General features: G+C 47.2%; 1 protein-coding gene across 4 annotated transcripts in view; it reads right to left on the reverse strand.

The window, feature by feature from the left end:
* Positions 1-7,306: 7,306 nt before the first annotated feature.
* Positions 7,307-27,312, reverse strand: part of KCNJ1 (potassium inwardly rectifying channel subfamily J member 1) — a 34,065-nt gene continuing 14,059 nt past the window's right edge. For 2 of the 4 annotated variants that reach the window (XM_047753767.1, XM_047753768.1), the window contains 2 exons: positions 26,113-26,258; positions 7,307-9,715 (listed from right to left, as the gene is read on the reverse strand). In XM_047753767.1, coding sequence (XP_047609723.1) covers positions 8,576-9,694 — 1,119 coding nt within the window. In that variant the 5' untranslated portion in view covers positions 9,695-9,715; positions 26,113-26,258 and the 3' untranslated portion in view covers positions 7,307-8,575. Of the gene's footprint in view, positions 9,716-14,165; positions 14,301-26,112; positions 26,259-27,312 lie in introns of those variants that run through there. The other 2 variants (XM_047753766.1, XM_047753769.1) reach the window with 2 other exon arrangements.

The raw sequence follows: 27,312 nt of genomic DNA on the forward strand, positions 1-27,312 counted from the left end.
CCCTGAACTTTGCACTGGACATCTCACCTTTAATGCTCCTCTTTCTCACTTCCATCTTGCCTTTCATGCTGTCAGCAGGGCGTAGCCTTCAGGGGCGGGCGGTCCCAGGCTCAGGTTGTGCGGCCACCACCTGCCATGTGGGGAAGTGAGAGAGCCGTCAGGATATCTGTGGTCGCTCATGGCCACATTGAGAGCAGCTAAAGCCACCTGTGTGGGTGGTCCAAACAGCACACTCATCAGTGAATTGCTGGCTTTGCACATCATCAGGCCAGAGGAAGTCACCTCTGTAATGTGGACCAGCCTCTCCCTTCTCTCCAGGCCCCTTGGCTGCCCTCTGTGTCCCCAAGGAACCCGTTCAGAGATGGGTTTCTCTGATCCCCAGTCTCTCTCTCTCTCTCTCTCTCTCTCTCTCTCTCTCTCTCACTCTCTCTCTCTCTCTCTCTCTCATCCTGGGATGCTCGTCCTGGGATGCAGTCCCTAAACGTGCCTGCTACCTTCCTGGTGAGTTTTCCTTCAGGAAGGGTAATGCCCAGGCCTGAGGTTTGGGGGTGGCCCCAGGGAAGAGCCCTGAACTGACTATAAAGCAGAAGGTCAGGGCCCTCCACCCTGCCTTCCTGCTGTGTAGCTAGTGACCTGGGCAAGTCATGTGATCTCTAAACATGGTTCCCTTCCTGGAAAATGGGAAAGCTACCACTCTCCTTCCCACCTCCCAAAAGCTAGTTTCCGCCTCTAATTTCTTCTCCACCCATCCTGAGCAACCAACACCAGAGATGGACTCCTAAAACACTCATTTTATCGTGTGGTTGCCCCTTCAAGGACTCCAGGGGTTGACTGACAGCCAGGATGCAAACTCGGGTCAGCACCAAGCCTCCAGCTCCTCTGACCACAGAGTGATGCTTCCCTCCCAAGAGGATGCTATGGCCATGGAAACAGTGCATTACCTCCCAGGAGCCCTTGAAGGTGCACATCTTGTTCTGTTTGTCTGAGACGTGTGCCCACCTGGTGCCCAACTCTCTACCCCATTCTTTCCCTATTTTCATTCTTACCCACCCAATGAGCCCAGGTGGGCGGCCCCCTATTCCAAGAAGCCTTCCCCTACTCTCTGCATGCTTCAATTGTAGCATCTTATTTATGTAATTCATTTAACTCAATTTTAATATCTGCTCACAAAATTTGCATATAATGGTGGGTTTCATGACCTCCATCCCCCAAGGGGTTCCTGGACCCTCATCAAAAGACGATGACCCAGGCATTCCTGCTGTGGCACAGTGGGTTAAGAATCAGACTGCAGTGGCTCAGGTCACTGTGGAGGTACAGGTTTGATTCCCGGCCCAGCTCAGTGTTTAAAGGATCTGACATTGCTGCAGCTGTGGCGGAGGTTGCAGCTGTGGCTTGGATTCAATCTCTGGCCCGGGGAACTTCCGTATGCTGCAGGTATGGCCATTAGAAAAAATAATACTAAAATGAAAAAGGACCCAGAAGCTCTGGGAATGAAACCCCCCTCTGCCTACAGAGACCCCGGGCCAGGTACCAGAGTGCGGATGTTTCTCTTGAGGACACCTGTCCTGACTTTCTCACCAGCCAAAATTCCAGGAAGGTTTGATCCTTGAAGAGCTGCTAGTCCAGGCAAATAGGCTCCCACCAAGACCCCTGGTTCTGAGAGCCCAGCTCATTGCTCAGCTCTGTAGGCAGGTGCTCTGCAAAGGGAGAGGAAGACAAAACAGGCAAGGCCAGGATCTCTCAGGCTCAAGACAGCAGGGCAGGGGCCTCCGGAGCAAGATTCCAGTAACGACTGAAAAGCCAGTGAAGGCAAGTGGGGCAGGGAGCACCCCATCCCCCCAAAATGTTGGTAGTATCTATCAACAGTGATCCCTACATGGCCAAGTGCAGGATATATTGTTAGGTAAACAGCGTTTGCAGAATGCTACCTTTTGTATAAGAATGGGAAATATAAATTATGTGTGTTTTTTAATATAAGCTTATATTGCTTATATTTTAAAAAGCCCAGCAGCATGATAAAACTAATAAGAATGGTTACCTTGAAGTTCCCATCGTGGCACAGCAGAAACAATCCAGCTAGGAACCATGAGGTTGTGGGTTCAATCCCTGGCCTCACTCAATGGGTGAAGGATCTGGCGTTGTGGTGCGCTGTGGTGTAGGTTGCAGACGTGGCTCAGATCTGATGTTGCTGTGGCTGTGGCTGTAGTTCTGATTCGACCCCTGGCCTGGGAACCTCCATATGCCATGGGTGCGGCCCTAAAAAAAAAAAAAAAAAAGAATGGTTACCTGTCTATAAAAGGAAGGGAAAAGAGGCCGCCACGTTAATAGAAATGGCTTTTCTAAATCCTGTTCCGTGATTTTTGGAACCAGTTGCATGATATTTTTGGAAATAGTTGCATGATAAAAACACACTACTATATACAAAATTGATAGGCAACAAAAACCTACTGCATAGCACAGAGTAATGGACTCAATACTGTGTAGTAACCTATAGGGGAAAAGAATCCGAAAAAGAATGGATATATGTATGTGTATAACCGATTCACTTTGCCGTAAACCTGAAAGTGACACAATTTTGTAAGTCAACTATACTCCAATACAATTAATTTTTTTATCTTCTTCCTTTTTTAGGGCTGCACCCACAGCATATAGAGGTTCCCAGGCTAGGGGTCGAATTAGAGCTACAGCTGCTGGCCTACACCACAGCCACAGCAACGTGGGATCCGAGCCATGTCTGTAACCTACACCACAGCTCAAGACAACGACAGATCCCTGATCCTCTGAGCAAGGCCAGGGATCAAACCCTAATCCTCATGGATACTAGTTGGATTTGTTTCCACTGCGCCACAACGGGAACTCCTACAATTTACTTTTTAAAAAAGGAAAGAGTTAAGTCAATAAAGGCAAATAATAAATAAGTCCCAATCATTGGAAATGAGCTGAAACAAAGGTTCCTAACGCTATGCCGAGGTGGTGCATGATCACACAGGGAAAAGAACTCCTTCAAGGGACTCTACAGCATATTGTTGATGGTGGGTCCCCAGTAGGATATACTGCACAGAATTTTTTTAATCCCAAATATTTATAAGCCCATAATCAATATTGTTAGCAGTACTGTCAATACCATTTTTTGGAAACTATTATAAGCATGTTGCAAAAGGCAGAAACATTACTTTCCCCAGAATCAGCCTTCCTCCAATTTGGCGCTGGTCCACCAGGATCCTTTATCACAGCTACGGGAACATCGTTGCTTCCTCATTCTTGCCTCCCTGGGGCCTGATTCACAGGAGGCCCTCAGTGAACATCTGCTGGGTTGAAGCGAAGTCCAAAGCACCAGGATTCTCCTTGAATCCCCTGAACTCATTACCTGTGGAACATTCTGGAGGCCTCTGATCTTTGGCACAGCCCCACCCAGTTTTCTGTTTCCTTGGCCCAGGAAGCATCCGGCAACATCCGGCAGCCAGGGGTCCACTCTGGGAGCCAGAGTTCTCCCCTTCAGCCCCTCCGCTTCAAACCCACACGCCTACCCCCGTTGTGCCACGTCAGTCAACATTTACTTTTTACAAAGGAATTTTTCATCATATCTTCCCCCAACCCTATTTCAAAGCTTCTTTTTACAAAGAAGGAAACTGAGACTCAGTGAAGTTAAATCATTTGTCAAGAACCCTCTGCTGGTGAATGATGGAGTTTGGTCAAAAATTCTCTGGACAGATATGGGTTGAAATCCACAATTAACTTCGTTGTTCTGAGCAAATTCATTCACTCATTCATTCATTCATTTACTGATTCAAATGTGAGGCACAGAATCAATGCGAGGAAACAGAGGTGAATACAGAATAGAAATACTGTTCTCCTGGGGTAGCCAAGGCTCCGTTTCCCCTTCTGTCAAAACGGGAAATTTGGAGATCGCATTGTGGCGCAGCAGAAACATCCGACTAGGAACCATGAGGTTGTAGCTTCAATCCCTGGCCTCGCTCAGTGGGTTAAGGATCTGACATTGCTGTGAGCTGTGGTGTAGGCTGCAGACTCGGCTCGGATCCTGCGTTGCTGTGAGCTATGGTATAGGCCAGGAGCTGTAGCTCCAATTCGACCCCCAGCCTGGGAACCTCCACCTGCAGTGAGTGCGGACCTAATAAGAAAAAAAAAAAAAAGGAAATTTAATCAGTCTCTACTTCAAACAAAGGATCACTCAGAGCCTGAATTTAAACAACTCATTACATAGATATAGAATGAGTTTTTATTTTATATATATATATTTTTTATATATGGGGGGGGGAGAGAGTATAGATGTGCAGGGTCTATGTAGACATTGGAGGTATAACTCTTCCTAAAACATGCAAGTCCAGAATGTTCAAGAAGACTGACCCAGGGCTCTGCCAAGCAATGAGAGGTCTCTCCCAAAGTGTAAGACAGGACAAGGACGATCCACCAGATCCACGTAAATGCCTCGTAGCCTTGACAAGTCCATTCAGAAGGTGTTCTATACTAAAGGATGCAGACTTGCATGATTTTTTTTTTTTCATGTTTGGCTGCCCTGAGGCATATGGAGTTCCCAGGCCAGGGATCGGATCCGAGCCACAGTCTCAACCTAAGCAACTGTACCACAGCAGGAACTCCCAGACTTGAGTGATTTTAAACCCGTGGGTTTTTGAGACAGACAGCTGTGGATTTGAGTCCCAGCCCTGCCATTGACTAGTGGAACAAATTCCTTCCCTGAGCTGCCTCCAGTGAAAAATAGGTATTATAATAATGAGTACCTCAGAGGATCATTGGGGACATTAAATTAGGTAGGGTATCCAAAATGCTTTCAACAAAACCTCAGACACAGTAAGAACTCAGTAAGGAGCCTGAGTAGTAAGTTGCCTTTCTATAGCACCAGAGAAACGTGGGGTTTCTCACTCACACTCAGGACTTCTCCCACACCCAGGGGCGGTGGTGGATGCAGGGGATGGCGATCCAGAAGGGCCCACACCAGTCCCTGGCCCCCCAGCCTGGCGCAAGCCTCCCTCTCTGCGGGACTCAGCTCCAGAGAGTACAGCTGGGTGCATCTGGCTGGGGAGATTAAATTATTTTTGAATTCCTAACTGAATGTTCTTTTAATGGAAACTTAATGACAGGCATTGAAATAGATTTCCTCCGTACCCCCTCCCCCCCGCGGCGCCCCCCCCCAAGCGGCTCTGTGCGCGCTGTTCCCGATAACCTTTATTCCCTACCCCTGGACTTTTATCTCCCCAGTGACAAACAGCCCTTGCTGGACAGAAAGAGGAAATTCCAGTCATTGTTCTCAGACTTCTGGCTTCCAAAATAAAATGCTCTATCTCCCCTGTCAAGCTTTGATTGACATACACTTCCTGTCAAGGGGAGGACCACGGCCCGGGGGCGGGGCCAGGGCCTTATTTGCATGCTGGGCACCGCAGGTTTTCTTTTGTTCTGGACAAGGAAAGAGCCCTCTGGTGCTCTTCACATCGTCACCCATCTGAGGACCCATCTCCCTTTTATGCAAAATCTCCAAGAAAGACACTTCCTCAGCTGTCCCCACAGTCCACCAGGGGAGTTCTTTGCTGTCTGTGGAAACAGACAGACACACGCAAAGCATCTCACTTCTTAGATTTAGCAACTTAGAGAGGATCTTTTCCTTCCACCCCATCTCTCTCTCTCTCTCTCTCTCTCTCTCTCTCTCTCTCTCTCTCTCTCTCTCTCTCTCTCTCAATAAATTCTTAAACTGTCTTCCCCATTCTTAACTCTAAATACTGGAGCTTGAGCCAACTTAAGACCTGGAAAATTAAACCATGTTCAGACTCTCCAAGTCCAAACCCCAGAACAACAGAGCTAAATGTGACAATTGAAAGGGAATCAGTACCAAGGGAGATTTCAATATGGTGATGCATCATGGGATGCAGTTTTTCTTGAAAGGGATAAGAAATGTTGAATTGCTTTTAAAATGTAACTAGGGAGTTCCCGTCGTGGCTCAGTTAACGAATCCAAGAACCATGAGGTTGCGGGTTTGATCCTTGCCCTTGCTCAGTGGGTCAAGGATCCGGCATTGCCGTGAGCTGTGGTGTAGGTCGCAGACGCAGCTCGGATCCTGTGCTGCTGTGGCTCTGGTGTAGGCTGGCAGCTACAGCTCCGATTGGACCCCTAGCCTGGGAACCTCCATGTGTCACAGAAGTGGCCCAAGAAATGGCAAAAAGACCAAAAAAAAAAAAAATGTAACTAGAATAGTAAGACTTACCTGTAGCAACAGCATCTGGATGGAGTCAGGTCCTACTGGCAACACTGTTAACCACATTGAAATAAAAAGCCTGCCTTTATCACTGGCATTAAATTAGGAGCAAGTTGGCCTTCTGGAACCTTCTGTTTCTCATTTATTTTATTTACTCACTGAGTTTCTATTCCTGTGGCAAATCTCCTCTTTTCAAATGTCCAGGGTTCCTATGCTGCTTTGGAGGTTCCAAGCCACCCCTTAGGACTCTCAGATGGTACCTGCAGGGCCTTGTTTCCTTAGAGCTTTGTTGGATGTAAGTGTGTTAAAGGTTGCTAGAGTTTCACTGGGAATTTGCATGAAAAAGTAGACTCCACGTGGCAGAATGCCTTGATCCCAATGAAGGAATATTTGGAACCAGAAGGTCTTCCATCAAATAATTCAGAAAGGCATGCCTTTCACCAAGATTCCAGTTGTTCAGCTCTCTTCACAATCGAAAGGAACAGATTGCCTGTGATCATTTCACTTCCAACAATCCCCAGGCATTCTGTTGAGAAGCAGAACAGACCAGAAGACATGTGTTCTGACCCTCTAGTTTATTAAGGAAATAAGGAGTCCTAAACCCTCATGACAGTGGGACAGCAAAGAACTCAAGCTCCCTCAAGCTTATTCCCTAATTTCCTTTAGCACTGTCAGCAGGTTAAATAGTGATGCCAACACACCTGCAGACACAGAGTCATCTCCTGTGTGGGCCAGTTTGCCACTGACAGCGCACCTCTGAAATCATTAGACTCCTCACCTCTGTTTGTTGGAAGGACCAGGGTGTATGTATGGATCTGTACAAACTCAACCCCAGGCCTGGGAAAACAAAGCCGTCAGTACCTACAAGCAAGTGCCAAGACTCACACCACGGTGTTTTGGTGATGAGGCTGCAAAGGAAGGGGCATGTCTGCAGCCAAGGTCATGTCCTCCTGGGGACGCTGGAGTCAACACAACACCTGCCACCACTCCCACCTCTCCCAGGACTGAGTCCACCCTCAGCAAGCCCGTTGTCACCAGCTGGTCTGTCACAGTGAATGGGCAATGACTGACACTGCAGGGAAGTACGTGCACAGTTTCAGAGCTTTAATGTATTAATCAACAGGCTGGAACATCCTGATTCCTAAGCAGCATTGAGTACCGCCCTCTCCAAGTACATTCAAAATAGTAATAAAATAGGTGGGAAACTGGACAAGAGATTCACAGTAAAACCTTCCCCTGCAGATCCATCCTTAGTTATATGGGTCTCTGAGGAAGATGTGGTGTTGGGATCGGAGGAAGGGAGAGCCAGCAGCTTCCTCACTGGGGGATCCCCTTCCCTTTCACTCTTCTCCAAACCCTCAGCCTGAACACAGCAGATGCACTTTCTCAGGTGCACTGGCAGTACGTTCTCTTCTAAACTGACTTGACACCTGCAAACTCCTTGTTGCCTTTTTGGAAGATCAGAAAAAAACTCTTTTAACAGTTTTGTAGCTCCTTCTCCCATCTACCACAAATTGGAAGAGCTCTTACCCCCATTTTCAAATCAAACATTCTGTCTTGCAGGAAGGTGCTCATTGAGATTCTAGAGTGGTAGTTTAGCTTCTGTCTAAATGCACCGTGCAAGCTCACTTGGGCCAAAACCCAGCTTAGCTGCAGGGTCTGGATAAGCCATAGAACAGGCTGGACTCAGCACTCCACTCCATTTTGCATAGGCAGCAATGTGGAGTCTCTGAACTGAGCCTTTCCTTGCTCCCCTGGAAACACAGCATGACCCAGACTAAGGTGAAAGCTCCAACAACCAGGGTTAGAGAAGGTCAGAGCCTCACAAATGTCCATTATGTAGCAGTCTTTTCTGTCTTTGATTGGTTCATCTCCTCCAACTTAGGACACAATGTTTCCTCCAATAAAAGCCAATGCTAAAATAAGAGTGGCTTCTTTCTTATCAGTAGAATCAAAATAAGAATATGGCTTTTCCCAGATCCCATCTAAAGCTCACAACTTATTCAGGGAGACACTTAAAAAGACCTCATTTGCCCCATCCAAGAGCCTTTGGCCGGTTTTATTTGTTCCCATTAACACTGCCTGACTTCAAATAGTCCTATTCAAGATGTTCTGTGAGTTCCTATGACTTCCATTTCCAGTTTCCTATCAACCCAGTACATGCTCTCATGCAGTTGCTTTGCAGAGCTATGTCTTGTAGCATCAGGGTTAAGGGGTCCAGGGGCACCATGCCAGGAGACCTTAGGGGCTCTTGTCCTACTTTCCTGCCCCCCAAATCGCTGATTGTTTCATAATGCTTCTAGTCACTAGGAATCTTCATGATTTTGCTTTACTCCTGTTGAAAAGCCACTGTTACATTTTGGTATCATCTGTTTCGTTGATTTCTGACAAAATGAAGTTGGGGTTGTCATAGCCTCTCTTCATTCTGGCTCGAGCATCTTTCTCATTATAAAGGCACATGGCACAGTGAGGTGTCTCCACTTCCACCGTCTTGCTAAAGTTATGGAAATCCACTCGATATTTGCCTTCCTTGGTCTTGGACACAATGGGAGCGAAACGGTAGCCCCAGAGCACCTCTTCTGGGACATAGGATGTCCGGACTTGGCAGGTAGCACTGGTTGATTCCACCGTGCCGTCTAAAAACACCACTAATTCAAAGTCCTGTTGGGGAAGGGTTTCTGCTGCCATGTGGAAGAAGGGGCTGGTGTGATCAATAATGTGGTAAATTGTCAATGGAGAGATGAAGAACAGGTTTTCATTCCCCGCATCAACCACAAAGTTGATATTGATCTGGTCCAAAATAATGGTCTCTCCTTCAGGGGTGATGGTGGTCTTCAGAAGCTTTCCATATATGTGACTGCCAATTAGGAGGCTCTTCCGAAGATTAGCCACTCGGATCAGGAGACAAAGCTTCCCACCCCGCTTACTGATCACTGCGTTCTTGCTGAAAGTGATGGTCTTGGCACGTTTTTTAGGTCTGGAGATCTTGGCTAAAATGGCACCACACATGAAAGAATTGATGATGACTCCAAGGATAGACTGGAAGATAAGCAGAAAAATGGCAGTGCCGCATTGTTCCGTCACACACCTAAATCCATAGCCGATGGTCACCTGTGTTTCCAGAGAAAACAGAAAGGCTGAGGTCAAGCCATTAATGTGTTCCACACAGGGTGTGTGGTTGGCGGGAGGATGGAACTCGGGGAGATCTTTGTGAATGTAAGCGACGGCATACCACAAAAGACCAAAGAAGAACCAGCTCCCCAAGAAGGCTGTGATGAAGATGGTCATTTTGTATCTCCATTTGAGGTCCAGCACGGTTGTCCAGATGTCCACAAAGAATATCAACCTTGACTGTGCCTCCACGTTGCCAAACTCAATATTGCACCTTCCATCTTTGGAGACCAGCCTCGCTCTTCGCCGAGAATGCCCCCAAATTCGAGTGATAAACCATTTCCGAACTCGTTTGAACATTCTTTCGGTCAACACCCGGATCTGAAAACACACCAAAGGAGAACAAAACAGAACAAAATTATGTGTATAGCACTAGTGAACCAAGTGACTTACATAAAGAGCTTGCTATCTATGTAAATGCCATTTAATACAATCTGGGTGACTGACCAGACGGGCAAGCTGATACTTTATTCTGGGTTTCACAATGCTATTTTTGATAGGGAGTTTCTAATTCAAAACCCATATTGCTTAGAGATAAAGAGGTAAAATAATTACAGAGTGATAGAGTTCTAAGGAATGTGAGAGAGAGCATACATTGAAGTGTTTCTTGACCTTGGTCACATCCGACTTTAAAAATGTTCATGACGACCAATTATGACCTGTGCCATGATTTCTTTGATAGCAGTCTTTAAGTCAACTCTCCTTTTTTCTTTAATAAATTTAGCCTGAAGCTAAGCAAAAGTATCTGTGAAAGCAGAAGCTTAATGCACTATTTACATTTTTGTTAATATATAGAAATAAATAACTATGAGAAAAAGGATCATCATTATGCTACCTAAATCTTCTTGTGTATTGGTACTGATAACGCACATAGTAAGAGAGATTATAATCCTGACAGCTAACAGACATGTGAAAAGATGCTCAACATTGCTAATTATTAGAGAAATGCAAATCAAAATTACATTGAGGTACCACCTCACACCAGTCAGAATGGCCATCATCAAAAAGTCTACAGGAGTTCCTGCTGTGGCGCAATGGGATCAGCAGCATCTCTGGAGGGCTGGAGGCGAGTTCAGACTCCAGCTCAGCACACAATGGATTAAGGATCCAGTGTTGCAGCAGCTGCAGCTGGGATCTATTCCCTGCCCCAGGAACTCCATACGCCATGGACGGTTAAAAAAAAAAGTTCCAAAATAATAAATGCTGGAGAGGGCATATAGAAATAAGAACATTCCTGCACTGTTGGTGGGAACGTAAATTGGTGCAACCACTATGGAAAACCATATGGAGGTTCCTTAAAAAACTAAAAGTAGAGCTACTAGGTGATTCAGCAATCCCACTCCTGGGCATATATCCATAGAAAACCACAATTTAAAAAATACATGCACCCCAATGTTCACTGCAGCACTATTTACAGTAGCCAAGACATGGAAGTAACCTGAATGTCCATTGACAGAGGAATGGATAAAAGAAGGTGTGGTACATATATACCATGGAATATTATTCAGCCATAAAAAAGAATGAAATAATGCCATTTGCAGCAACATGGATGGACCTAGAGATTAACATAATAAGTTAAGTCAGAAGACAAAGACAAATGTTATATAATATCACTTACATGTGGAATCTAAACATACAAATGAACTTATTTACAAAAAAGAAATAGACTCACAGACATAGAAAACAAACTTAAGGTTACCAAAGGGGAAAAGGGAGGGAGGATAAATTAGGTTTATGAGATTAACCTATACACACTACTATATATAAAACAGGTAAACAAGGACCTACTGTATAGCACAGAGAACTATATTCAGTATCATAATAACCTATAAGGAAAAAGAATCTGAAAAAGAATATTTATTTATATATATATATAACTAAATATATATGTATGTATAAATCTCTTTGCTGTACAGTTGAAACTAACACATTATAAATTAAGTATACTTCAATTTAAAATAAAATAAATCACCATTATTCCCTTTCCAAAAACAGAGAGCACAATTATAACCCAATTCAGTTCTTTCATGTGTCAAATGAAGGAATTGAGAACATTTAATGACATACCCAAAGTCAGGTACCTAACCAGTGGTAGGCTGACAACTAAGTCATAAGGTTCCCTGCTTCCAGGTCAGAAGAACCACTATCTCTCTTGCATCTCAGTTATTACATTTTATATTCTTTTTTTTTTCTTGTCTTTTTGTCTTTTCTGGGGCCACACCTGTGGCATATGGAGGTTCCCAGGCTAGGGGTCGAATGGGAGCTATAGCTGCCAGCCTACGCCACAGCCATAGCAACACGGGATCCACGTGGCGTCTGCGACCTACACCACAGCTCATGGCAACACCAGATCCTTAACCCACTGAGCAAGGCCAGGGATCAAACCTGCAACCTCATGATTCTTAGTCGGATTCCTCCCACATTTTACCCTAAAGTCAAATTTCTCTGAAACATTTGAAGACAAGTGTTGATCAACTTCCTTCTATTTTTCTTTTTTCTTTTAAATGTGCCACACTATGCAGAACAAAGCTTCTTAGTACTGTTCAGTCCCATCACAAGATCTCAGAAGCTTTCTTAATGGATCACAAGCTCGTCCCTACTCTCTCTCCATGGGAAGCTAAGATTCCCAGAAGGAACAGTATGACAATCACCATCAGAATCCCCCACTTCCTTCCTGGCTCCCAAGCTGAAGGACAGGAGCCCTCTGATGTAAAGAATCCTGCACCAAAAAAAAAAAAAAAAAAAAGAAAAGAAAAGAAAAGAAAGGGAGTTCCCGTCATGGCGCAGTGGTTAACGAACCCGACTAGCATCCATGAGGACTGGGGTTTGATCCCTGGCCTCGCTCAGTGGGTTAAGGATCTGGCATTGCTGTGAGCTGTGGTCTAGTCCACAGATGTGGCTCGGATCTGGCATTGTTGTGGCTCTGGCATAGGCCAGGCAGCTACAGCTCCGATTAGACCCCTAACCTGGGAACCTCCATGCAATGAGGGTACGGCCCTAAAAAGACAAAAGACAAAAAAAAAATCCTGAGTAAGGAAAGAACCATGTTTTACTCTCTCCTCTACCCCAGCTGCTAGCACAGACCACCGGCACTTACTATTTATTCAATAAACGTAAGTGGAACAATTCAATGAGTGGCTTAAATCCTTCAAAATACTAGCTGATCAATGATCTCATCGATGACATTGCGATTTCCATTTTAATGTAACAAAACTGAAAGGATTTCCTCCTAAACAGTCAACAGCGGAGTTCCTGTTGTGGTTCAGTGTTTAACAAACCCGACTAGTATCCATTAGGACTCGGGTTCGATCCCGGGCCTTGCTCTGTGGGTTAAGGATCTGGCATTGCCATGAGCTGTGGTGTAGGTCGTAGATGCAGCTTGGATGCCACGTTGCTGTGGCTGTGGCTGTGGCCAGCAGCTGTAGCTCGGATTCAACCCCTAGCCTGGGAACCTCCACATGCCACAGGTGCGGCCCTCAAAAGACAAAAATAAATAAATAAATAAACAGCCAACAGTGATGAACCCCCAGGGTCAGAAACACTACAAAGCCTCCTCCCCGAGGCGTGCCTGCCGTGGTTAGCAATGTCTTCATGGTATTTTTAATCAAATGCAAACATGTTTCTAAAATAGATTTCAAAATCCCCCTTCACAAATCTGTTTATTCATGCAAACTAGGAAGCGAAACCGACTTAGTGATAAATATTAAACAAAAGTGGTATTCCACAGCATCTTTAGCCCATGACCTTCAACCAGGTGAAAACACGAGACGCCGACCCCAAGCAGGAGGAGTGCGGAGAAAACCACAGCTGTGGCGATGTGAAAATGTGAGGCTAGGTTCTAAAGATGTAAATAAAAAAAAGAAAGAAAATGTTAGCAAGAGAGCAAACAGCAGGGCACCCACTCAGAAGGCCCTGCCGTCGTCCCATCCAACCCTCATTGACCTCAAATCCCCAAAGAGTATTAGGGGAGGGTCCCAAGTGGGGCTCAACAAAGGAAACGGCCTCTTCCTTCCCCAAACTCTCCCCATTCTCTGCACACATGTCTTTCACCTCCTTCCATCCACTGGGGACTCTCTCCCTTTCCCAGGTTCGTAGACACTTATGCTGGTGGAAAAGCTCTTCCCAGGGTCGATCACACCTCAAACAGTAACTTCTAAAGTCAGTGTGTATCAGGTGAACCCACATCTTCTCTGTCATACATTATAATTCCAGAGGTGGCTCCTGACACACCACGTCTGAGTTTTTCTCCCCTACTCCTCATGTCATCCAGTCCCACTTACCTTCATGCTGTTTTTGAAGATAAAGAGTATTTCAGGAGTTCCCGTCGTGGCGCAGTGGTTAACGAATCCGACTAGGAACCATGAGGTTGCGGGTTCGGTCCCTGCCCTTGCTCAGTGGGTTAACGATCCGGCGTTGCCCTGAGCTGTGGTGTAGGTTGCAGACGCAGCTCGGATCCCGCGTTGCTGTGGCTCTGGCGTAGGCCGGTGGCTACAGCTCCGATTCAACCCCTAGCCTGGGAACCTCCATATGCCGCGGGAGCGGCCCAAGAAATAGCAACAATAACAACAACAACAACAACAACAACAAAGACAAAAGACAAAAAAAAAAAAAAAGAGTATTTCTGTAGAGTGCATGAGTACCCCCAATATGTCTCATAGATGAGCTGGGGTTTCCATGCCTGTACTGCTAAGAAGCTATCTGCCTGACCTTGCCAAGAGCTGAAACAAAAGCGACCAGCTTAGAAAGCTCTCCCCTGCTCGTCCGCACTTACCAACGTCTTAAACATTTTCTGACCCGAAGCATCCACAACTGGGAAAAGCAAGGAAGCAGTGTTGGGAGTTGGTCTCTGCACGCAGGCTGATTTCTTTTAAACCCAGCCTAATTTATTGTGGGCTTTGGCTAGTGGACTGATGCTAATGTGTATTAGCCTGAAATGTTAATTGGATAGTGGAGTCGTGCGGTTTAAATCAAGGCAGTTGGTGGTTCCCAGACCAAGCCCCAAGCTGAATATGTATTTTTTTTCCCCAGACCTCACATGGCCTTGAATACCGTCATGCTAAGACATGACAAACCACCAGCTGAGGTCCCCGGGCAGCAGGCATGGGTTCTGTTCTGGCGTTTCCCTCCTCTCCTTTGCCACGCTCGACGGCTCTCTTGCTCCATCCGAATAACTCTCACCAGAAACAATTAGTTATCATCAATCTCCCAGCCTATTCCCAGAAGCACGCTGAGATTTCCAAGTGTTCACAAAGATACAGGAGACTATATAGACATGGATAAGTATAAGTCCATATTTGTAAGATGAAAATAAGATCACACCAGGAAGAAACGAGATACCTTGTTAATCTCTCTATACAACGTCCCTGTTACGTAAGAAACGGAGATTTAAAGGCAGCTTTTTTTGTTGGATTTATTTTCTAAAATCTGGCATGTACTGAAGGTACTTTGTCCATGTACTGGGCTAGCCAGTGCTGTTGATGTATTTATTCAAAGAGTGAGAAGAATTAAACCTAGAGAATGAAAGAATACAGGATAAATTCATCCTCTGACCAAACCCATCATTCACACGGCAGACCCATTATAACACAGCCCATATCCTGCTTTGCTTAGACAATGGCCTTTAATCCCACCACACACAGAGCCAATATGTATTTTTTGAACTATTAGGTGAGTAGAGATTGGCCCTTTTGTCTGGGTTATGTAAGCAGCACAGTTTTTAGGTTACTTTCTATTGAAATCAGTAAATCTTAATAGCAAGCATCGAGCTGTACATTAGCTAATATTTACCAAAGTCTTCTTAATGTCTCGCAAAGCAAGTGGATTATATTATTGCCATTTTTTTCTTTTCTTTCTTTCTTTTTTTTTTTTGGTAAACAGTCCATTCTCAAAAAATAGACTTTGTAAACTTTCCAAATATTGAGGGTATGCTTATTGTGTAGGTTCTCAGAGACAGAGAGGGCTCACTGTTAAATGGGGAAGTGAGTTCAGCAAACTGAGCAATTACAAAGTGGTGTGGTTTGTGTTAATACCCAGAGGAACATCCCCGCTCAAAGATCTCTGCGAACCTGAGAAAACACCCCCTCAGACAGAAAACTCACTTTTGGGTCCATTCATGTATTTATCCATCATTAAGCAACAGGGATGGTTTGAAGTGGCACATGTGCTAGACCTCGGGGCTGCAATCTTATACCTAATGGGCACAGTTTCTGTGGTCGCGAAGAAGCTTCTAGTCCAGGGTGGAGGCAGGAGATGCAAAGGAGCTGATGCAAAGAAGCAGAGGCAGTGTGATACCTGCCAGGGTAGAAGACCTTGAAAGAGCTCTGGAAGCATCTTTTCTGAGAGGCAGAGAAGGGCCGTGGAAGCCAAAGCCTGGAGATGGTCTTAGAGCCACCCGGAGTAGGATCTCTGTAGATATGTGGTGAATGATGGCAAATAAAGTAGAGAATGCTTGAGTAAAAGCCAGGAGTTGGTGAGCACTTGCAAGGCTCCCCCTCCATCAGAAGGCTTGGAAGAGACATTTCTGGGCACTGTGAGTGTAACTGTGTGGGTGACCAAGATAGGGGTGTGAAGGGGGTGGAGAGAATTTCTGGGTGAACAGGTGTCAGAGGACTGGGGGGGCCGTGGTGAGACCCTGGCTGGACAGGCAAGCCAGGGCCGGTGCACTCTGCCCCATGAGAAGTTTTCATCTAGACCTAGAGGAGAAACTGATGCCAGGAACACAGAGCTAGTTCTGCCTCAGGGGCAACTCATGATCTAAAGTCTAAATCCTCTTCCTTTGAACAGCCCCTCATATTCTTGAAAATAAACACATTTTCCTCCTGAATTTCCTTTTCTCCATAAAAATGCATGCTTCGTGTGCATACAACATTCATGTCAACCAAACCCAGCCCCCCTTCTTTTCAAGGGAGGTGCTTAGAGTTTGCGCTCATTGATGGTTTTTTATTTTGTTTTGTTTTTTTCTTTTTAGGGCTGCACTGGTGGCATATGGAAATTCCCAGGCTAGGGGTCGAATCGGAGCTGCAACTTCTGGCCTACACCACAACCACAGCAACACCGGATTCGAGCCTCATTGGCAACCTATTCCAAAGCTTAGCAACACCTGATCCTTGACCCACTGAGCAAAGCCAGGGATTGAACCCACATCCTCATGGAGACTAGCTGGGTTGTTAACCCACCAAACCACAAGGTGAACGCTTCATCGATGATATTTAAAGAACTAGGACCGAGGCCCTTCTTTGGCAGGCAGCCTCCTGAGAACAAGCCAATAGGAATTGGGGTTCCTGGGGCAGCCCTTACCACACAGCTTCCCTCCCACCCACAGCGCTGCCCAGCCACTGCACCTGAGAGAGGACAGGGCTTTTATTATGTCTTATTTAGAATTACAAAGACTGGAGTTCCCATCGCAGTGCAGCAGAAATGAATCCGACTAGGAAACTTGAGGTTGTGGGTTCGATCCCCGGCCTCGCTCAGTGGCTTGAGGATCCGGTGTTGCCGTGAGCTGTGGTGTAGGTTACCAGGGCAGCTCAGATCTGGTGTTGCTGTGGCTGTAATATAGGCTGGCAGCTGTAGCTCTGATTAGACCCCTAGCCTGGGAACTTCCTTATGCTGTGGGTGCGGCCCTAAAAAACCAAACAAACAAAAAACAAAGACTATTTTTTCTCTAGATCGATGAAAAAGCAGTTACTCTAGTCTGCCGTTTAGGCAGCTCACACCCAGCTTAGTTCCCTCAGGGCATCTCTGCATCATCCTTGTGGGTTAAAGTAGAAAATAGGAGTTAATGGGGCTGAGAGCAGAAGTCAAATGATTTTCTGTGGTGCCTCTGCAGTGGAAATGGAGAAGAGATTCAAGCATCCATGAAAAGGGGCTGCAGTGTCTCAGGCCACCAGACAATCACCTTAAGCAACATTTTCTGAGGACCTACCATCCAAGGACATGGAAGGTGACCAGGTCTCTGCCTTCTTACTGGAATCAAGCAAACTCTGTACTTACTGAACTTACTATGTGCCAAGCGCTATACTAGAAAACAAAAGAGGTAACAGGCCCAGCTATCAAGCTACTTAAGGATAAGTAGTAATTCAGTCGTTATCCAATAATTGCAAAGCAGCAGCTTCTCTGCCCTGAAGGGGGTGAAGATGGGAATTTAAAGCAGGAGACAGGACAGGCCTAGGGTCAGGCTCAGACTCTTTAGCACACCTTTGCTCAGGCGCTAAACAAATGCATCTAACCGATACTACAGAGGACTTCCCCTTTTCTCTGTAAACGGCCTTGAGCAATTGGAGGAAGGCCATAGGCAGGATTTGCAAACACTCAGCACCCCAAAAGCAATCAGTTAGCCAGTGCCTGGGCAATGCTTTTTATATCAGGCCCTATGGTAGACAGAAGGCATTTCCCTTCTATTCCATATTCCAAGAAAAGTCACCACCGATGTCTTTAGCTCACTTGGGGTTAGCTTGGGTTCTGCTTACACAGAACTGGCAAGGCCATTGGACACAATTTTTCCTGGTCTCATGGGCACATCAAAGGGCCTCTGAACCTCAGGGCTCTTCCAGGCTAGCTCTGGGAATGGACTTTAGGAATATTCCACTTTCCCCGGGGGGTGAGCATTCTCACAGGCCCTTCCCCTGTGAAGCCACAGGTGTGCTGGCATCCGGGGCAGGAAAGCATCATGGGCTTTCCTGGGTGCCTGGTTCCTTCCAAAGAAGAGGGTTTGGGAACAGAAGCCAGGGAGTCACAAGGTCTGGGGATTTTGGTGCTCCCATGAGGCAAAGGGGCTTCTGCAGGCATCTCTGGAGCACCAGGAGTGCTGTAACTACAGAGACCTGCCATGTGTGGGGGATCAAGATGGGGTGGGAACTCTGGTCCAGGATGCTCCTGTCACAGGTACTAACCAAAGGCAGCAAACAGAGTGGAAGGAGCTCCAGCGTGGGTGAATGTAGATGTGGACTTGAACTCCAGCCTGTCACTTATTGGCCAGACGACCTGAGCAAGCCACTTAGGCTTCCTGAGCCTCAGCTTCCTCACCTGTGGCATGGCTGTAACAAGCTACTTTCCAAGGCCGTAACATGTTTTAAATGCAACCGCAAATGTAGAGTTCCTAGAACACAGCAATTGGGCAATACACAGTAGCAACTCTTATTATTAGTCACAGATTTATAAAATTGGGCAGAAACTTAACCAGGCCTCACCAGCCAGGCCACTTGGGGTCTGCTCTGTGGAGTCCAATGGGCCATGCGGAAGGTGACAGCCAGGCGTCGGAAAAGGCTCCTGAGGGAGGGCAACAAAGCTTCTGATAACACGTCCATGTCTATGAGCTGTACTGACTTCAGAGCTCGTCCTCCGCTGTGGACTAGAAGGCCCAAGAGAGCCAAACACGTTTTGCTTAAAGGATTTGTCCTTCATCAGGGCAGAAGCCTTGTCTTGAAGTGGTGAGACCAGGATAGAGCCAGAGAATTTACCTTGACAAGGCTGAACACAGGCTTCTTCTCTCACCACAGGCATTAACTAGCTTTGGATGGTATCACAGACAATCTAGAGATGCCCATTGTAAAGGAAAAAGCAGCCGCCAATATCTGGGAGCCCACCTGGCCCCACCTGTAGGTCTCGGTGTTGGCAGGGGATGTGCTGGGGCTCATAGCTGGGCCTGGGTGTTTGGTTGAACACCGTTTCACAGCACATCAGCATTGGACGAGGCCCCTCCATGATCACATCTGAACACAGACAAAAATATGAACATTGTCCCACCTGAGGCAGAATCCTAACTCAGGTAGTGTAGGATCCTGGGCTCTGATGCATTCTTTGATATGGCTATTGATTAACATTTGTGGCTTAAGGGCTCCAGGGAGTAACATCCCCACAGGCCTTGTTTACTATAGGGAGTTACCTACGCCCAGATGGACATTAATATCTAACCCACTCCGCAAATGATAGAAAAGGAATGAGAGGAAAGGTGACTCAGTCTAAAAGAAGAGAAGGGCAAAAGAAGCCATAAAACTTATGGGATATTTCCACCCCTAAGATCCCCATTGGACAAGGATAGATATGGGTAATTGAGCAAGGCCAATGGGAAAAAACTGCATCTTTCTGGACCCCACATTGGTACCCCCTTTAAGGGATAACAACCCCTATATGACAATGGGGGGGTGCTCTTCTCCTTCCTCCTAGCAGCCCTGGGAGCTATTTGCTTTCCTATAATAAGGACTGTGCTTGCTTGCCGCCTGTGTGTTTGAGAAGTTCATTCTTCGGCTGCGTGAACAAGAACCCGGATTCCGGTAACATCTTTCCGGCATCACAGCCACCCAATGCCCCCCTCTCCTGGTTTACCAGTCACAGCTTTAACCTCCCATGAGTCTTCTTTCCTCTTAGGTCATGAGCTTTATCAACATACTCAATGGTAGCAGTGCCCCCACTTCCTGACGTCTAACCCAGAGCAGAGCATCGTTTCCTTAAATCTCCCAGATCACCTAGAACGCGCCCAAATCCTACTTATGGGCTTTCTAACACTCCACAGCAACACTCCCCACAATTCTGCATCCTCACTAGCTACACAAAGCCAACCTGTTCAACTACAGAGCTGCTCCTTTGACTGGAAGGGATTGTGGTCCCCAAAGAGTAGAAAAGCCCACAGAAGAAGAGGTGGAGCTGAGAGGTCATCAAGTCATTTCCCAACCAGTTGGTGAGACCCCATTTCATTCCATTGGAATCACACCCATTGTTTGCTTTTGCATCAAGATGTGAAAATGAAGGACCAAATTTCAATACAAAAGCGTTATTCGAAGGAGTTGAAATGTTCAAATTCAGGTTTTAAATTCTATCTATCTAACTCGTTTCCTAGGACCCTTGTTCAGCCTGAGATGATTCTACTCTCCCCACAAAGACCTGTATCATTTCCTGGCACCTGGATGGGGACACAGCAGGAAGCATCAGGAGCTGTGGCATTTCCGCCAGGACAGCCTGCCGGGGGAGTCCATAAGGCTGGACCCAAGCCAGGTGTCCACAGGGCAACAGCCGTTGTTGGGGGCAGCAGGCCTTTGCTGGGGACTCAGAAACCTGTGCTTTGGAAGCTGACACTAATTCTATGCGCATTTCCAATACTGTTTCCCTGTTGTTCTTCAAAGTTGTTTTTTGAAGTATTTTTGAAAAACACTAGCATGTCTCAGCTCTGCAAAGAAGGACCTAAAGGGGTCCTTTCCTCTCCTCCTGGTTCAGAGTTTTGAAGGGAAGGCTGCATGTCCCTGGGGTCTCTGAGGAGTGGTGACTGCAGTGAGAGAGCCCGGCAGGACAAGAGAAACACACAGCCACAGGGTCACGTCTTCTTGCTCTCATTCTAGAGATTTTCTAAGGAGTCTCTCTTCTAGCCTTCAGGGAGTTCTGTGCTTTACCAAGGGAAGGCATTGCTTTATTGGGTGTGAGTAGACCGAGCCAGAGTTAAGGCGATAAACCAGGGTAAAGGTGAAGATGTGTGGCTCAGAATGATTGAACAGAAACCCGGGGCTGAGGAAAGCCTCTGCAGGGTGTGAACTGGCGATGGAGACTTGAGGGAGGGCCTCGGAGCCTGCTCCCAGCTGCACCAGAGGGGCTGCATCCCGTGTGAACAGCGCCCTCTAGAGCCCAGTGCAAATGGTGCCCCCAGAGCACAGAGTCTGGGGCAGGAAGCCTTCAGTTTCCCCCTGAAGGCACAAGGGGGAAGTCTCTTGCAGCCTGGGCTGTCCACTGGCTTATTTACTGAGAAATCAGTGAGGACGGGAAGCCACTTGCCTCTGTCTGAAGAGGTGCAGGAGATGATTTTCAAAGTTTCATATATGACTGGAATTTGCAGCGGTCCAAGAGCTGCTGGACTGGGGATTCCAATTGCTGGGCTTGGAAGTTCCTGTCATGGCTCAGGAGTTAACAAACCTGACTAAGATCCATGAGGATGTGGGTTCCATCCCTGGCCTTGCTCAGTGGGTTAAGGATCTGGCATTGCCGTGAGCTTTGGTGTAGGTCACAGACACAGCTCAGATCTGGCATTGCTGTGGCTGTGGCACAGGCTGGTAGCTGTAGCTCTGATTCGACCCCTAGCCTGGGAACTGGGAACTTCCATATACCATGGGAATGGCCCAAACAAAAAACAACAACAAAAAAAACAATTGTTGGGCTTGGAATCTGCCACGTTGCCTTTGCCCGGCTCAGGACTGGGGCAAAAGCACAGGAGGGAAGATGCCTAGTAATTCACAACAGACAAGGTTATTGTCCAGAGGGAGAAGACAGGTCCCTAGAGCATCCCAGGTGAAATTCCATTCAGTGTCTCCTGGGACGAGAAGGGACCCCCCACAAAGGAAAGAATGGAAGGGTTGGTTCTCAGACCTACACCTTCCTTCCACTCAGGCCAGACTTCTCGGGGGTCACTTTCCTAACTGTTGAATTCTAGTTTCTGATGAACCTACAACTGAAAATTAAATTAACACAAGGATTCAAAGCCGTTTCCAGTCTTGTGGCCTTTTATTCTCATTGCTATTCCAAAGAAATTATTACAATGAAAAAAATCATTGCACAAGTCTAGCTATATATAACTATATAATCTTATACTGAAGCCAAAACTAATATATGGTGTTCGCAAAAGATAGTATGTGGATGGGAATTGCCTGCATATGTGATAGAGGCACTAAGGTATTAGATATTTTAAGGAATCCATTACTGAATTCTTTTCTTTTCTTTCTTTTTTTTTTTTTGTCTTTTTGCCATTTCTAGGGCCGCTCCCGCGGCATGTGGAGTTCCCAAGCTAAGGGTCTAATCGGAGCTGTAGCCACTGGCCTACACCAGAGCCACAGCAACGTGGGATCTGAGCCGCATTTGCGACCTACACCACAGTTCACGGCAACGCCAGATCCTCAACCCACTGAGCAAGGCCAGGGACCGAACCCGCAACCTCATGGTTCCTAGTCAGATTCTTTAACCACTGCGCCATGACGGGAGCTCCTGAATTATTTTCTAAAGTGAAGAATAATTTTTGGAATTCCCATCGTGGTACAGTGGAAACGAATCTTAACTAGGAACCATGAGGCTGTGGCTTCGATCAGTGGGTTAAGGATCTGGTGTTGCCGTGAGCTATGGTGTAGGTCGAAGACTCGGCTGGGATCTGGCATTGCTGTGGCTGTGGTGTAGGCTGGCGGCACTTAGACCCCTAGCCTGGGAACCTTCATATGCCTCAGGTGCAGCCCTAAAAAGACAAAAGACCAAAACAACCACAACAACAATCATTTTTGCACTGAATGAATGAGCCACTGTCATTGTCTGTGATGCCTTCAATTCTGGGCTTCGCTACACCAATGTGTGGGTTGCAGTAGCATCATGCCTCCCAGAAAGGCGACGAGAAGGACCAGGCTCTCACAGTGGGCAGGGGACCAGCTACTGAGCCTACGCTCCCTTTGCTGTAATAGCTCTTTGCTCTGCCCCCTGGAGCTTCTGAGGGTCAATGATTACCGGCTTTGGTTGGGTCCTGCTGAGCCACTGGGGGTGACATTAATGGGGCGGCACATCACCACCGGCCCATGACCAAAAGCTTTCTGGGAAAGCCCTGGAGGCAGAGGGAAGCAGAGCCAGTAGTCCCGGTGACCTTGTTGTTCCATCCCATAGAGCCCCCCTTGGGCCCGTGCTGAATTCCTCTCTTTGGGGTTCTTCTTGTCACCCCAGGCGACACTCTCAGAGTGGGAACATGGCTGCAGAAACGTGCCACCTGACCCCTCAAAGGCTAATGAAATACTCCAGCGACTGTCTTGAGCTGCCCTTGATCGGTCTCAGGTCAGCCCTGAGATGCAGGACAGGAGGCTGAGCAGAGAAAGGAGGGCGTCCCCCAGACTCATCCAGGCCTGGGAGGTGGGGGTGGCGTGGGGAGTCCCTGCCCCCGAGAGGGGCCCCCAAGCCCATGGTAGCCCTGCTGACTCACTTTCCCATGCCTGCCCCCACTTTTTCGTTACTGCTGTGTACAATGACCTGGAAAAAGTGACGTGAATTCCTCTTTACTTCCTCTTCTTTGCCCTTCTCTCCTCATCAAACCAAATCACAAGATTTTCCATCTCAAAAACGTTGCTTCACCTCCCTGAGCTGCAGTTTTCCCTAACAAAGTGGTGATTATCGTACCTGTTTGTTGCTAAGGGGATTCAATGGAAAACGCACCCATCCACACAAAAACCTGTCCGCAGATGTGGAGAGCTGCATTGTTTGCAACAGCCAGCAAGTGGAAACAACCCAAATGTCAACCTGCAGATGAGTCGAGAAATAAAATGGGGTTTGTCCATATAATGGGATATTATTCAACCATCAGAAAGGAGTGAAGTGGTGATAGATGCTATGATGTGGAAGAACCTTGAAAGCATTGTGCTAAGTGAAAGAAGCCAGGTCTGGTCATGTTCCATTTGTACAAATATCTAGAAGAGACAAATCTATAGAGAGAGAAAATTAGATTGGTAGTTCCCAGTGGAGGGGGGAGGGGAAAATGGGGAGTGACTGTTCATGGGTAGTTTGTTTTGGAAGTGATGGAAAATTTCTTTCTTTCTTCTTTCTTTCTTCTTTCTTCCTTCCTTCCTTCCTTCCTTCCTTCCCTTCCTTCCTTCCTTCCTTCCTTCCTTCCTTCCTTTCTTTCTTTCTTTCTTTCTTTCTTTCTTTCTTTCTTTCTTTCTTTCTTTCTTTCTTCTTTCTTTCTTTCTTTCTTTCTTCTTATTGCTTTTTAGGGCCACATCCACAGCTATGGAAGCTCCCAGGCTAGGGGTCGAATCAGACCTACAGCTGCCGGCCTATGCCACAGCCACAGCCACAGACACACCAGATTGGAGCCATGTCTGCGACCTACACCACAGCTCACAGCAATGCTGGATCCTTAACCCACTGAGTAAGGCCAGGGATCAAACCCACAACCTCATTGGATTCCTTTCCAATGAGCCACAATGGAAACTCTGGAAAATTTCCAATGCTGGTAGTGATGACAGTTGTCTAGCTTTGTGCCTATATGGAAAAATATCACTATTGTGAGCTTTAAATGGGTATTTTGAATAGCATGGGAATCACATTGTATTATACTATATTATATTACATTATATTATGTTTTATATTATATTATATATCAATAAAGCTGGTACAGGAAAACTCCAGTCAAGGACCTCTTGCATGGCAGGGATTCAGCAAACTCCTCCCATCCTCATCACACCTCTTCATTTCTTAATCTCCTTGTCTTCCCCTTCTCTTCCTCCTTCCTCCTCTAGCTCCGGGCAGAAATACCACCCCCGACCCTCGTTGAACCCTCGTCTGAACTTGGTCCCCTCCTCCTTTAACAGGTGGCCACTGTGATTCTGGAAGCACCACATCCAAATTATTTCCTTGGTCACCAGAGCCTGGAGTACACACAGTAGGATGTTTCTGCTCATCCTCACCCTCAACACGAGCTCTACCAGCAAAGGTGACACTGGCTCCTCCAGCATCTGTGGGACAAACCCTGGGGACCGGGCAGAGCAGCTGAGGCAGAGCGTGGTGCTCCCCTGCCCTCTGCCCTCCCCTGGTCTCCATGGGACCAAGACTCACACATACTGTGGCAGCTCTGGGTGAAGCCCCTCACCCTGCACACAGGGCTGGAGGTCGGGCTAAAGTCCCGGGCTTGGGAGCCAGGTCTACATTCCCCAAAGCTTGGCAGGCCCACGTTCCCATTGGCTATGTGACAGGATGCCTGCAGGCGGGGTGGGGGTTCCCAGGGCCTTGGCCTCTGCCCACTGCACCAAGGTCCACCCCACCTGCTCTGCCCCCCCCCCCCCCGCCCCCGCACACATACACACTCACGGGAGCTCAGTTCGGTTCTCTCCCCCTCCTTTTCCTTCCCTTGGTACGTTTTTTTTTGGTCTTTTTGCCATTTCTTGGGCCACTCCTGCGGCATATGGAGTTTCCCAGGCTAGGGATCGAATCAGAGCTGTAGCTGCCGGCCTACACCAGAGCCACAGCAACACGGGATCTGAGCCTCATCTGCAACCTACACCACAGCTCACAGCAACGCCGGATCCTTAACCCACTGAGAAAGGCCAGGGATCGAACCTGCAACCTCATGGTTCCTAGTCAGATTCATTAACCACTGTGCCATGACGGGAACTCCCCTTGGTACATTTTTAATTTTTATTTTGTCTCAAAGTTTGTGCCTTGCCCATAGCCCTTGTTCTGTTCCTGGAGTCAGTAACATTACTCATGCAATTCTTATTTAAAACAGGCTCTCTGGAGAGCCAGCAACCGCAGGGATTAGCCAGAATCCTGAGGGACCATTTAAATTCCTCCTTGCCCCACATCCCCCCCAAACACAGAGGAGGGAGAAGGGGGTGTGAAGCATGATTTCGATGGGGGGGGCAGGGTCTTTGCTACTTCCTTGTTGACAGCTGGGAGGTCTCTCAAGGGAGTGACAGAAAACCACTCACTGTGCATTCCCAGAGGTTGGCCTGGCCCTGTTCTCAAGGACAGGGCTGGATTCGGTGTGTGCCACCTGAACATGGGACACGATCAAGAGCAAGAACACACCCAGCCACCCCTCTCTATTTTCAGTTGCCCACCTTAAAAATATCTGGATTAATATAGATCATGATGACCTATTTGATGACAAATCATCAGGACCAAACTTGGATCTTCATAAATAAATGATGTTTGGCCGGGGGAGAAACTAAAGTATAACAATGAGTTTTAATTCCTCCCCAAAAAGAAGAAAGAGACCAGTTTACCTAGAGAGTGTGCGCAGGGGCCCCAGGCCGTGAAACACGTGGTCTGGAGTCGGCCTTGAATCCCAGCTCGGCTGCTGACTGATGCGTGTCTAGGTCGACTCACCTGCCTTTTCACGGAGCTAATTTCCCAATGTAACCAGTGAAACCTGGAAAAAACCGAAACCAAAGGAAGTCACTAAGGAAAGCTTAGCAGCACGACAACGACCCTGGAGTGCATTGAGAGTTGTGTTTGCTTTTTTCCTTTCCTTCCTTCCTTCTTTCCTTCCTTCCTTTCTTCCTCTCTGTCTTGCTGCTCTGCCCAGACTAAATTGTAGAGCCAAAGCCACTCTTTTCTGGTTCACTTTTCTTATCCATCCACACTTCCAATAACTCTACCCATTTTCAGCGATGGGTCATCACTTGGTCCTGGCACAGTGCCCCTTGCTCAGGCTCCCCTGCACTGCCCTGGGACAGATGCAGAGGAGAAGACGGAAGGAGGTCCACTAGGAATTGCGAAGAGATGGACACCTGGGCTCAGCCTGGTCCCAAAGGCTGGCTCTCTGGTCCCTGAAGGGAACGGGTTGTCCCAGCTGTGGGCAGTGCTAAGACAGAGAACACCACTGCAGAAGGCCAGTGGGTAGGGTTGGCAAAGCAAAGATGGGGGTTCAACAGGTGTCACGAAGGTGTGGAAGGGCAGGCTGTAAGGTGGTGCGGACTCGGTTTCAACCTCACTCCTTCCACTTGTCAACAGGGTAAATGACTTTTCTTCTCTGGACCTGAGTGTTCTCCATGAAAATGGAGATAAGCATGGGTGAGATGGGAATCAGTATAAGAACACACAGCAGCAGGTCCAGCATATGGAACCCTCAGTGAGGTCAGCCTCCTTCCGTGCTTGGCAAAGCTGAGGAGACTTAATGAAGAGACAGCCAGAGGTTGAGTTGGCACTTGGGGAATCATTTGAATTCCCAGGTCTGCATTTGAGCAGGCAGCTGGCTGTCCTGCCAGGACCAAGGATGGACTCAGAAATGCCCATATGGGATGCAGAGGAAATGCAGGGATGGCCATGTGGTCCTGCCTGGAGGAGATGCCAGGTCAGGGGACATATTCTTCCACCTCTGTTAACCCTGTCCTCTTGGCTCTTCAAGAAGTCTCTCTCAGAAGTTCCCTTCGTGGCTCAGCAGTTTGAAAACCCGACTAGCATCCATGAAGACTTGGGTTTGA

This window comes from Phacochoerus africanus, chromosome 11 (assembly GCF_016906955.1).
Source record: "Phacochoerus africanus isolate WHEZ1 chromosome 11, ROS_Pafr_v1, whole genome shotgun sequence".
In the NCBI taxonomy this organism is placed as follows: Eukaryota; Metazoa; Chordata; class Mammalia; order Artiodactyla; family Suidae; genus Phacochoerus; species Phacochoerus africanus.